The sequence below is a fragment of the Oncorhynchus gorbuscha genome, linkage group LG18, assembly GCF_021184085.1.
Source record: "Oncorhynchus gorbuscha isolate QuinsamMale2020 ecotype Even-year linkage group LG18, OgorEven_v1.0, whole genome shotgun sequence".
Classification (NCBI taxonomy): Eukaryota; Metazoa; Chordata; class Actinopteri; order Salmoniformes; family Salmonidae; genus Oncorhynchus; species Oncorhynchus gorbuscha.
This window is the reverse complement of record NC_060190.1, coordinates 35118743-35132328: the sequence shown is the minus strand read 5'-3', so window position 1 is coordinate 35132328 and position 13586 is coordinate 35118743. Positions and strand designations below refer to the sequence as shown.

Below are 13586 nucleotides of genomic sequence, written 5' to 3'. Positions count from 1 at the left end.
TCCTAAATATTTCAGAAACTAAAAGCATTGTATTTGGGACAAATCATTCACTAAACCCTAAATCTCTACTAAACCTTGTAATTAATCATGTGGAAATTGAGCAAGATGATGCGACTAAACTGCTCGGAGTAACCCTGGGTTTTAAAACCGTCATGGTCAAAACATATTGATACAACCGTAACTAACTCTGTCCATAATAAAGCGCTGCTTTGCCTTCTTAACGACACTATCAACAAGGCAGGTCCTACAGGTCCTAGTTTTGTCATACCTGGACTACTGTTCAGTCGTGTGGTCAGGTGCTTCCAGACAAACTAAACACCTTCTTTACCCGCTTTGAGGAAAATACAGTGCCCACTAACAAGGGCTGTGCAATTGGGTCCTGTACTTTCTGACGGGCCACCCCTGGTGGTGAAAGTAGGGAACAACATCTCCACTTCACTGACCCTCAACACTGGGGCCCCACACGAGTGCATGATCAGCCCCCTCCTGTACTCCCTGTTCACCCATGACTGTGTGGCCATGCACGCCTCCAACTCAATCATCAAGTTTGCAGACGACACAACAGTAGTGGGCTTGATTACCAACAAAGATGAGACAGCCTACAGGGAGGAGTTGAGGGCACTCGGAGTGTGGTGTCAGGAAAACAACCTCTCACTCAACGTCAACAAAACCATGGAGATGATCATGGACTTCAAGAAACAGCAGAGGGTGCACCCCCCCCCCCCCTATTCACATCGAAGGGACAGTAGTGGAGAAGGGGGGAAGTTTTAAGTTCCTCAGCATACACATCACAAACTGAAATTGTCCACCCACACAGACAGTGTGGTGAAGAAGGCGCAACAGTGCCTCTTCAACCTCAGGAGGCTGAAGAAATTTGGCATGTCACCTAAAACTTTGACAAACTTTTACAGATGCACAATCGAGAGCATCCTGTCGGGCTGTACCACCGCCTGGTACGGGAACTGCACAGCTTTCAACTGAAAGGTTCTCCAGAGGATGGTGTGGTCTGCACAACGCATCACCGGGGGCAAACTACCTGCCCTCCAAGACACCTACAGCACCGATGTCACAGGAAGGCCAAAAAGATCATCAAGGACATCAACCACCCGAGCCACTGCCTGTTCACCCCCACTACCATCCAGAAGGCGAGGTCAGTACATGTGCATTAAAGCTGGGACCGAGAGACTGAATAACAGCTTCTATCTCAAGGCCATCAGACTGCTAAACAGCAATCACTAACTCAGAGAGGCTGCTGCCTACATAGAGACTCATATCACTGACCACTGTAATAAATGGATCACGAGTCACTTTAAACAATGCCACTTTAATAATGTTAGCATATCTTACATGACTCATCTCATTACCATCTATTGCATCTTGCCTATGCCGCTCATCCATATATTTATATGTACATATTATTTTCCATCCCTTTAGATTTGTGTGTATTAGGTAGTTGTTGGGGAATTATTAGTTTACTTGTTAGATATTACTGCACTGTCGGAACTAGAAGCACAAGCATTTCGCTTGCTCGCATTAACATCTGCTAACCATGTGTATGTGGCCAATAAAATTTGATTTGAGGGACCTCGGAAAATTACAATTGGCTCAGAACAGGGCAGCATGGCTGGCCCTTAAATGTACAAGGAGAACTAACATTAATAATATGCATGTAAATCTCTCATGGCTCAAAGTGGAGGAGAGATTGACTTCATCACTCCTTGTTTTTGTAAGAAGTGTTGACATGCTGAATGCACAGAGGTGTCTGTCTAAACTACTCGCACACAGCTCGGACACCCATGCATACCCCACAAAACATGCCATCAGAGGTTTCTTCACAGTCCCCAAGTCAAGAATAGAATCTGGGCGGTGCACAGTACTATATAGAACAGACACACACCCTACATTGTAAAATTGTTGTATGGTGGTTTTATACATTTTGTATTGTAGATATGTAGTGGTGTAATAATGTTACATGAAGTACTGTTTTATAGTTTGTTTTATGCGTGATGTAAGTTCATTAATGTGTTTGAACCCCAGGAAGAGCTGCTGCTGCCTTGTAAGAACCCCTAAAAAATACAAAATAGGACTGCTTCGACTTTTGTTTAGACGGTATACAGTTTATGTCAAAATTGACCAGAATGTACTTTTCATGGAAGGTTAGGATAATTTACGCAGCAGATTAGGAGAATAAAAGTACCAGGTTATGATAATTAGGTTAAGGTTAGGAAACGGGTTAGGGGGTTATCTTAAATGCAACAACAACAAAAAAACAAGTTAAGAAATCAAGTTGACATAAACCGTATACCCTCTAGCCTTGAGTAGCTGTCGCATGATCTCGGGAGCGCGCAAGTCATGAGAAACGAAGCCGTCGTCACAGGGAAGCGCGCAGCTCGCACCCTATCTCTGGAGAATACACACACATTCGGATGGATTGGGACAGAGCTAGGCCAAGATCATTTTTACACGGACTCACTCGTCGTTCATTTTGTAAGGCGGATTTCCCGACCAGCGGGGATTAAAACGTGCTAGAGCATATGTATGAAGGGGGAAAGTAACGTACAGTATGGTTCGGGAAACCAGACACCTTTGGGTGGGAAATTTACCCGAACATGTTCGAGAGGAGAAAATTGTCGAACATTTTAAACGGTAAGTTAATGTTACGCAAGAGGGTTATGGAGAGGTAGCGCGCGTTATGCCCAATAGCTAGCCAGCTGAGCTAGCTAACGTTAGCCATCATCTACATTCAACACCAAACGGCCTCTGTTGTTTGGAAGATTTTGCTTTGCCCTTGATATTTTTAACCAACACACAACAGCGTGTCGCTTGCATAAAAAGTCACAATTTGATGGATTCCAGCAAACTGAAATGCCACTGAACGCTAGTTAGCTACCATTTTGTCGTCGCTCACTTGATGAGTAACTACAGTCTACATCATGCCTGACTAGTTAAGCATGAAAGATAGCTTACATGCTAGCTAGGTATTTAGCTAACTAATGTTATTATTAAAATGTGTTAAGACACTTCGTCTAATAGTTATGCATTTACAACGTTAGTTGGATTACTTAATAATGAATAGGTTATCAAACTGTTGCGTTAAATGCATCGTTTCTCCACGTTCTTCTGAAGCTAGCTTCGTTTTAGATAGCTAGCATAATTCGCTAGCGAAATATGTGGTGTTTGATTGCCTAGCGGCGAGTTGATCAACTTGCCAGTAAGGTGAAATATGAAAGTCCTCGCTTAACATATGGATGTAATGTTTCTATTGCTCGTTTAATGCATAATTCAACACGTATTCCCTTTAATGTTCCGCTGTTCATATCGTCTGAAAATCGGCTACCATCAATCGTACTGGATCCTCCAACGTCCGAAAACTAAAAGTTGCAGGGGGATTGCGATTATGATAAAGGTAATTTGAAAAATATACATCGTGATCCGCGACTTTCAGCCTAGGTTCTTGGAACTAGCTGTCAGTCTGTGCTTGATTTGGGATTAAATAAATGCGCGGGCTGTCTTTCTCCAAATTGGTCCGTTCGATTTTTCAACGATAGTCACAAATTACAATATGCTATAGAGTCCTCTGATTATTCACTTAAGGATTTATACACATTTCCCGTGACGTTTAACATGTTCATTACTGTTATTGTAGCCTACATGAACAAGTAGGCGTTATTGACACTGGAATGCTGCTATGTCTGAACCCATGTAGGCCAACTATCTCCTGCCATTGTGCCCTTGATCAAGGCACTTAGCGCCCACCCGACACACACAGTAGACCTGCACTGTTAGTCACATGCTATCAAAATGTGGTCAACTCTCCATCTGGAGAACTCCTGGGTGTGCAGGCTTGGCTTTTGATCCAGCACAGAAACACACAAGTCTCCTTCATCAAGGTCCTGTTGAGCAGCCACTGTTTAGGCAACAATGTGGTTAGATCAGGGCATGAACAAAAGCCTGGACACCTAGTTGCCACCCAAAATTACAGCCAAATTCTTCTGTCTTTATAAAATGATTTCTGCATTAAATGAATCAGGGATCACATATTTTATTTTACCTTAACAAGGCTAGTCAGTTGAGAACAAATTCTTATTTTCAATGACGGCCTAGGAACAGTGGGGCGGCAGGGTAGCCTAGTGGTTAGAGTGTTGGACTTGTAACCCCCGAGCTGACAGGGTACAAATATGTCGTTCTGCACCTGAACAGGCAGTTACCCCACTGTTCCTAGGCTGTCATTGAAAATAAGAAAATTAAAAAACTGCCTTGTTCAGGGGCAGAACCACATTTTTACCTTGCCAGCTCAGGGATTCGATCTTGCAACCTTTTGGTTACGAGTCCAATTCTCTAACCACTAGGCTCGGCTACTTGCTGCCTCAAATGGCTACTTATATAAGGTATATAACTGGGCATTATATATAAGACTCATATTACTGTTTCAGGGGAGATCTATGCACAGCAAGATTTGTCTGGCTTTTTTTCTTTTTAATATAATATTTTTTACTTTGTCCAATTACATGGCTACTGTTTAATAGAGGGGGAATCCCATCTTTCCAATAGTGCAGATTTATTTAGGCTCTCTACAGTGCAGGTGGAAAGGTGACTAGGACTGTAATGCTTAGTTAGCTAGCCAGATAATTCAAAACATAATTTGTAACAGTTGACTACCCAGTTAGTCTGTTTATTTTATACCTGCTGCTGAAATGTCGCGCTCGCTCTCTCGGGCAACAGTCCACTCGCACTGGTACACACAGACACGCGCTGAAGGGTCATTAAGATCATGGCTGACATGTAGATTTTTTAAATTATTGATAATATTTAAGTATGCTTTCATTAATTACATTAGCAAAAGTTATTCAGCAAATTTCGACGACCTTTCAAACCCTAATTTTTCAACTTGGAACAGCGCTTTCAGGCTGGTGTATTTTCGGTCTGCGCAATCTCAAGCAGCCTACTGTCACACACAGATTCACAGACCAGTGGCAAATAAACTTGAACAAGGCGGAATCAGGAAATGAATGCCCACTGCATTGCTATTCAGTGCAGATTCTGCTTTGATCAAGCATTTTTGTATCTTTTAATCTGGGCCGGCGATAAGCTACTTTTATAGAAGAGCCAGTACGCAATTCCCCAGACATTTGAAGTGCCGTTATGTTGCTCTGGCCCAAGTCAAGCACTGCTTTCAGCTAAGCGCCAGATTCAGTGAACATGAGCACTGTGCACCTGCACAAGGATCTAGTGTTTGTGTACAACTACTGAAGAGCACTTTCTTTTAGACATGCTCACTAATGTATTCATATTAAAGAAAGCCTGTAGTGTATCTCTCAAACCCTTTTCCGTACCTAGGGTTGGCTCCATGTAAACTACAATTCCGACTGTGTTTTAGCGTTTAGAAATGTTATTCATCGTTTTCCAAACATATGCTGATATGCCCCTTTCTCCTTTCACATCAGCAAGAAATAATCTTTCAAATAAAAAAAGATACACCTACTGTAGCAGTTTTGCAAAGATCCACAAGCTATGTGTCTCAGTTGACGGACTACACGGACTACACTTCCTACCCAGCTACGGTATTCGGGGCATGCTAGATGGATAATTAGCACAGGTGGCTGCCTATGTCTTCAGTCTGTCTTTCGTTAACAAGCAGTGTAACTTAAGAAATGACTATGTGGGAACCCTTAACCCTATAAAGTAAAACAAACTATAAAAGTCTAAGCCGTAATATATATTTATATGAGATAATTATTAATATTGAATTTGGACTTTACTACTGAACTCAGTATAATGAAACGTTCGCTCACTGTCAACTGTTTATTTTCAGCCAACTTAACGTGTAAATATTTGTATGAACATAAGATTCAACAACTGAGACATAAACTGAACAAGTTCCACAGACTTGACTACAAAGGGGGGGTCAAAATCAAAAGTAACAGTCAGTATCTTTTGTGGCCACCAGCTGCATTAAGTACTGTAGTGCATCTCCTCACGGACTCCACCAGATTTTCCAGTTCTTGCTGTGAGATGTTACCCCACTCTTCCACTAAGGCACCTGCCAGTTCCCGGACATTTCTGTGGGGGGGGGGGGTGGCGGCGGCCCTCACCCTCCGCTCCAACAGGTCCCAGGCGTGCTCAATGGGATTGAGATCTGGGCTCTTCGCTGGCCATGGCAGAACACTGACATTCCTGTCTTGCAGGAAATCACGCAAAGAACGAGTGGTTAATTATGTTTTTCCAACTGATGATTATGCTCATGAGTGAAGGGACACGTACATAGTCCTCTCAATAAAGTGTGACGTCTCTTCCCTTTTTGTTCTTGCTCCTCAGCTATGGACGCGTCGAGAGCGTCAAGGTCCTGCGGAAGCGTGGGTCGGAGGGTGGCGTGGCAGCCTTTGTGGATTTTGTGGATATCAAAAGTGCACAGAAGGCTCACAATGCTGTCAACAAGATGGGGGACAGGGACCTGCGCACTGACTACAATGAACCTGGGTCTGTCCCTAGTGCTGTTCGGGGCCTTGATGACAACCCCCCCTCGAGCAGTCATGGGCGGGATGTTTCAGGATTCTCTAGGGGGGCAGTGGGTCCAGTGTTTGGCCCCCCAGTGTCCATTCACACCAGAGAGGGGCGTTATGAACGGATAAGAGATGGGTAAGTGGACATGGTCACCTCTGAGGGATCAGGGTGTCAGTAAAAAAAAAAGTTTTCTCCCGCAATCACATGATTTCCTTGTTGGGTTATTAATAGAACAAGGAGAATATATTCCTTACAGTTTCATATTAAGGTAACCTAGGAAACGAGCCCTTCCTCCATCTGCACAGACCTGTCCTTTCTCGCGGGATCTAAGTGAAATATTTATGCAAATCTATTGGTCATTTAAAGGTATGGATATGAGGTATTATCATTCAAAATTTCGGATTTATTGTGTGAGACGTATCCTGCTTTCAAGTTGGATATTACACCTGTGGGGAATATCCTGGTGAGTTTGGATATATCACATTTGTTGGAATTTATCTTGGTGAATTTTTGGGGGTAATTAGATTTTCCGAACCATGGATTCTAACCACAATTTACCTGGGATCGTCGTTGCTTGGAAGTAAATCGTTGCCTGTGATGGATTTAATACCCCTATATTTTCTTGAGAATTATTTTCGGACAGGTTCATTTATGTATGGACTATACATCATAAAAGACAGAGAATTTTTTTTTCCCACCGCTGGACATAAACTATTTTTCTGGATGTCTCCAAACCAAGGATGTCTGCTTCTTGTCTGGATTTAAATAACATCATGGACCAAAGGATGTAAGTTGCCATTGAAAGGATGTAAATTGGCTAGGCATCAGTCATCACAGTGCCCCATCAGTACATCATTCACCGCTAATTGATCATTTTTAGACAAGGAAACAATATTTTACAGGGTATTATTGTAATTTAGTAAGGTGCTTATATCAAAAGGAACTAAAGAGAAACTGAGGAGTAACAGAACACTCATCAAGAAATTCCATGGAAATATTTTTGGGGAGAGCGATGGCCACGAAGACAACTGAAGACATGCATTTTGGATGTACCTGCCTCGTGGAAGAATGGATGTAACCCCTGTATTGGATGTAAGGATGTTGGGTATAGGATGTACACATGTGTAACTGCATTTCCATTGCTGGATTATTCCGCTCCAGTGTGGATTTAGCTGTATATCCTCTCAGCATCAATATTTGGTTTGGGTTACGAACAAAGAATAGAAACATCAGCATTTTCAGCGAAAATCTAATGAAGACTGAAGAGGATGTCGTCTACACAAAGTGATGGGAGTAGACGGTCTATTTTTGCCTTTGGGATATGGAAAAGGCCTATTTTACGGAATTAATTATGTTGCAGTGGACTAGGATTATTCCATGCATTTTGGTGAGAGAAGATACTGTTTTTTTTACAGGAGTGTATGCAAACTGGCTTCCTAGTTTTGAAGAGGAATTAATACCGGTCTCTCTTTTGGACAGTAGTATGCAGACAATTCATGATTTTTTTTGCTTCTTTATACTAGGTTACCATAAGCAAATTGGACATATTTTCAGTCTGGCCCATCTCTAGTGTTAATTTTGGTATGCACTGCTATGTGTGACTCATTTTTTTTTTCTTTTTTTTCTTTTTTCCAAATCATACCTTTACTACTGCATCAATATTTGTCATAAGAAATCCATTGCTTTGGTTATTTTGTTTTCTTCTTTTTTCCATCAAACAAAGAGATTAAGAAATTACGGATTATACCTCAGATACCTACCTAACCTGCTGTTCTTCTCGAACGTCGAAGACTGTACGCATGATGACAATAAACACTTTTGCTCCTTTTTTTTCCAAAAAAAAACTCCTGCTCACACCATTCTGTCCTCCTAGATTGTATTTGGGATTATAGGTTCGGTTACCGCTTTTGGAAAAGGTTGGTATTGTCCTGCCCTCTGCATCTCTTTTCCTAACCCAGATTTGCACCCATGTCTCTTTCCTCGTCTCCTGCACTAATTGTTAGAGCTTTTAGTGAAAAAGACACAGCTGCTTGGGCCAGGGGGCTTCTGCAGACACCATCTGTGCCAATGGCTTGTCTTCCTTGCTCTCTCGCTCTTATTTTTGCCCCTCCCTCTCCTGTCTTTCTCTCTCCCTTCTATGCTTTTGCTCCTCCTAGTTACTAGGTGTCTTAATATAGGCTAGTTCAGCTCCAGCAGGTCCGCCAGCATTTCCCTCACCTAAGAGACCCCACGGTTCTTACTTGATTCAGAAGTGGTATTTGATCTGAGGGAATAGGATTTGACAAATGTGATGTGACACAGATTCCAGATGATTATAGTCAACGGTAGAGTTCAGTAGCTTTCCGGCCTATCATTATGGTTGTGGTAGTGTTACGTTTAGCCAAAAGAAAATAAATTCTCACAATGTGTGTAGATGCATTCTTTAGTTTTGGCATGGCCCTTATATTTGGTTCCATGTCCTTGGGTTACCTAACCTTGCTCTATGCCACTATCAGAATAGATCTGCCCCCATTTTATTAACGTATACAAGCTATTGTCTGTCAGCATAAATACTAGAGAAGGACGAAATAAAATATACTACCTACCTACCATCGTTTGAATTGACCAGATGTATTCTATTGTTCCTAATGGAATCACAAACCACTGCCTTCTATAGAACCAGCGCTCCGCAGCATTCCGGTTTTGTTTGTGTATTTAAGTTGACGTTTTAGCAGTGCACTTGCCTATTTGAAACGTCATTGTATATTGGAACTGTCCAATAGTTATCTGCAAGTTTTTCTATAAGTATTTTTTGAGTCACAATAACAGACTCTCTCCCCCTCTTTCTCTCTCATCCCTCTCTATCCATCCTTTGCATGTGTCTTCCAACAGCTCAGAGAGCCGGGAGCGTGCATATGATCACAGCCCCTATGGACACCATGAGCGCGGTGGCACTTTTGATAGACAGCGTCACTACAACGCAGACTATTACCGCGATCGCACCATGTTTGCAGCTGGAGTTAGCCCTGGGCCAGGAAGTGCCGGTGCTATGGGTGGGAGCTTTGAAACCCCGGAGCCTCATTTTGAGTCCAGGATCCGAGGAGATCCCTTCACCTTGTCTAGTGCTGCGCGGCGTGACCCCTATCGAGATGACCGAGGGCGTCGTGTTGACAGAACTTACCATCGCCGCAGTCGGTCATCTCATTCTTCACAATCTCGACACCCCTCCCCGCAAAGGACCACGGGGCAAACGCCCAAAGCCCCCCATTCCCCCAAAAGAGCCCCCCTCTCCCCAGGTAGAGGTCCACGCTCTAGGTCTCGTAGTAGGTCCTCTAGCTCTGATTCTGTCAGCAGCACCAGCAGTACCGGCAGTGGCAGGTAGGATGTGCTTTTGTGATGGTGCCGATGTTTGTTTGTTATGGATGGAGCACAATTCAGTCAATTAGCCCGTGTTGTAGACATGTGTGCAAGAAATGGGAACTTTCAATTTACCCAGTTGTAAAAGAGTTTAAAATACTTTGCTTGACTGTAGGATTATGGAGAGAATTTCACTGATCTGAGATGCATACAGACCCTCTATTTAGTAATGTTAGCTGAAGACCCTCTGAACATTTCCCTCTTATCTCACATTTGTCCGCTTGGCAGCAGCGATTCAAACAGCAGCTCAAGTGATGGGTCTCATGCACGCTCTGTTCAGTCCTCTGCTACACATGCACCCCCCTCTCAGCCGTGCTCTATGGTAATGGAAGGTGACGAACCACGCAGAAGCTTTGGCATCCGGGTGCAGAACCTACCAGTGCGCTCCACAGGCGAGTACCACTAGCTAGCAGTATACACACAAACATGCATTCTGGCTGCACTTTGCTGTGCACCATGACATTATGAAGGGGGTCACTAATAAATAGCGTACCTCCTCTGCTACGGTGAGCTGTAGAGCTAGCTTATCAAAGAAATTCTCACTTGGATTGTCAATATTTAAATAACATTTAATTTTTGTCCTTAACAATGCAGCTGCGTGACCTGTCAATTATCTGTCTGTTTCCCTCTCCAGACACAAGTTTAAAAGATGGACTGTTCCATGAGTTCAAGAAACATGGGAAAGTGACATCTGTGCAGATCCACGGGGCCTTGGAGGACCGATATGGTCTGGTGTTCTTCAGACAGCAGGAAGACCAAGAGAAAGCCCTCAACGTCTCCAAAGGAAAGCTTTTCTTCGGCATGATGATCGAGGTTTCTGCCTGGAACGGCCCTGGTATGCAACGTTTTAGATTGAATTACAGATGTGGTAGTACATTGACAATCATTATTTGAGCTTGGCCCTTAAATACTAATGATGTGTATTGTCATTCACCTACTGTTGAGTGTACTTGTCTTGTTTGGTGATTGTAATAGAAGTCTTTCCCTCAGAAACAGAGAGCGAGAATGAATTCAGGCCTTTGGATGGACGGATTGATGAATTTCACCCCAAGGCGACTAGGACCCTGTTTATCGGCAACTTGGAGAAGACCACCAGTTACCAACAACTACTTGATATCTTTCAGCGCTTTGGAGAGATTGTGGTATGTGTGTTACTAGCCACTGAAAGGTTATAAAAGTGAAATGTCACCTCTAAAAAAAAATATATATATTTTTTTAAATCCATTTTGTCATCCCTCCCACAGGATATTGACATTAAAAAGGTTAATGGTGTTCCTCAATACGCCTTTGTGCAGTATTCTGATATTGTCAGTGTCTGCAAAGCTATAAAGAAGATGGATGGAGAGTATTTGGGGAGCAACCGGCTCAAGGTATTATTCTTAAATCTATATTGCCCTAAACTGTACAGTGCATTTGGAAGGTATTCAGACCCCTTCCCCTTTTCCACATTTTGTTACTTACATTACAGCATTATCCTAAAATGTCTTCAATAAAAACAAAAATCCTCATCAATCTACACACTACCCCATATTGACACATGCTCATTTATAAAAAAAATTAATAAAAAAACAGAAATACCATAAGTACTCAGACCCTTTGCTATGAGACTCGAAAATTGAGCTCAGGTGCATCCGGTTTCCATTGATCATCCTTGATGTTTCAACAACTTGAGGGGAGTCCACCTGTGGTAAATTCAGTTGATTGGACATGATTTTGAAAGGCACACACCTGTCTATAAAGTCCCACAGTTGACAGTGCATGTCAGATCAAAAACCAAGCCATGAGGTCGAATAAATTGTACATAGAGCTCTGAGATAGGATTGTGTCGAGGCACAGATCTGGGGAAGGGTACCAAAACATTTCTGCAGCATTGAAGGTCCCCAAGAACACATTGGCCTCCATTTTTAAATGGAAGAAGTTTGTAACCACCAAGACTCTTCCTAGAGCTGGCCGCCAGGCCAAACTGAGCAATCGGAGGAGAAGGGCCTTGGTCAGGGAGGTGATCAAGAACCCAATGGTTACTTTGACAGAGCTCCTGAGTTCCTCTGTGGAGATGGGAGAACCCTCAGAAGGACAACCATCTCTGCAGCACTCCACCAATCAGGCTTTTATGCTAGTGTGGCCAGATGGAAGCAACTCTTAAGTAAAAGGCACATGACAGCCTGCTTGGAGTTTGCCAAAGGGCACATAAAGGACATGATATACAAGATTCTCTGGTCTGATGAAACCAAGATTGAACTCTTTGGCCTGAATGCTAAGCATCACATCTGGAGGAAACTTGGCACCATCTCTATGGTGAAGCGTGGTGGTGGCAGCATCCTGCTGTGGGGATGCTCTTCAGAGGCAGGGATTGGGAGACTAGTCATGATCGAGGGAAAGATGGAACAGAGCAAAGTACAGAGAGATCCTTGATGAGAACGTGCTCAGGAGCTCTGACTGGGGCAAAGGTTCACCTTCCAACAGGACAACGACTCTAAGCACACAGCAAAGACAACGCAGGAGTGACTTTGGGACAAGTTTCTGAATGTCCTTGAGTGGGACAGCCAGAGCCCGGACTTGAACCCGATCTAACATTTCTGAAGAGACCTGAAAATAGCTGTGCAGTGGCGGTCCCCATCCAACCTGATAGAGCTTGAGAGGATCTGTAGAGATGAATGGGAGAAACTCCCCAAATACAGGTGTTCCAAGCTTGTAGCGTCATACCCAAGAAGATTCGAGGCTGTAATCTCTGCCAGAGGTGCTTCAACAAAGTACTGATTAAAGGGTCTGAATACCTATTTAAATGTGATATTTTGTTTTTAAATTTTGAACATAATAGCAAACATTTCTAAAAATATTTTTTGCTTTGTCTGTGTGTGTGTGTGTGTGTGTGTGTGTGTGTGTGTGTGTGTGTGTGTGTGTGTGTGATGATGAGGGGGGAAACTATTTAATACATTTTAGAATAAGGCTGTAACATAAAATGTGGAAAAAGCCCAGGGGACTGAGTACTTTCCAAATGCACTCTGTTCGTACAAAAGGAATTGAGTTCGGTGATAATGAAGTAACCGTAGCAATATTTTTTTTCCTTCATCCTTGTCTGGTTCTGTCTCCTTTGCAGCTGGGTTTTGGGAAGAGTATGCCCACAACATGTGTTTGGCTGGACGGTTTGGCTTCCAACATCACAGAGCAATATCTCACACGCCACTTCTGCCGCTATGGACATGTAGTCAAGGTCCATACTCCCCCCCCCCCCCCCCCAATATTATTTTTTTAGGTCCCTGACATTCTATTAGACTATATTAGACATGTTATTCTAAACATGAGTTTCCCTTTTCTTCCTATAGGTGGTGTTTGACAGGTTGAAGGGGATGGCTCTCATCTTGTATAACAACACAGATTTTGCACAGGCAGCTGTCAGGGAAACCAAAGGCTGGAAGATTGGCGGCAACAAAATAAAGGTATGACTAAACGAGTGTGACTTACTCGTGACTGACAGTTTCGCAGTAAACCAGATGAAAGGAGACAAATTGTTGATTTGTTTTCTGTCTGCAGGTGGATTTTGCCAGCCAAGAGAGTCAGATGGCTTTTTATCGCTCTATGCAGGCCTCTGGGCAAGACATTAGAGACTTCTACGAAATTCCAACTGAAAGAAGGTAAAGTTCACATTTTGTTATGTGAGGTGAATGCATTTGAGGGATTACTTTGAATTA

General features: G+C 43.0%; 1 protein-coding gene across 6 annotated transcripts in view; it reads left to right on the top strand.

Annotated features, from left to right (window-relative positions):
• The first annotated feature begins 2378 nt into the window (after nucleotides 1-2378).
• The window catches only part of LOC124002906 (msx2-interacting protein-like), a 29398-nt gene continuing 18190 nt past the window's right edge, over nucleotides 2379-13586 (top strand). For 2 of the 6 annotated variants that reach the window (XM_046310736.1, XM_046310735.1), the window contains exons 1-10: nucleotides 2380-2646; nucleotides 6316-6636; nucleotides 9373-9858; nucleotides 10126-10289; nucleotides 10532-10732; nucleotides 10888-11039; nucleotides 11142-11267; nucleotides 12995-13108; nucleotides 13221-13334; nucleotides 13429-13529. In XM_046310736.1, the coding sequence (XP_046166692.1) occupies nucleotides 2564-2646; nucleotides 6316-6636; nucleotides 9373-9858; nucleotides 10126-10289; nucleotides 10532-10732; nucleotides 10888-11039; nucleotides 11142-11267; nucleotides 12995-13108; nucleotides 13221-13334; nucleotides 13429-13529 (1862 nt within the window). In that variant the 5' untranslated portion in view covers nucleotides 2380-2563. The other 4 variants (XM_046310738.1, XM_046310739.1, XM_046310737.1 and 1 more) reach the window with 4 other exon arrangements.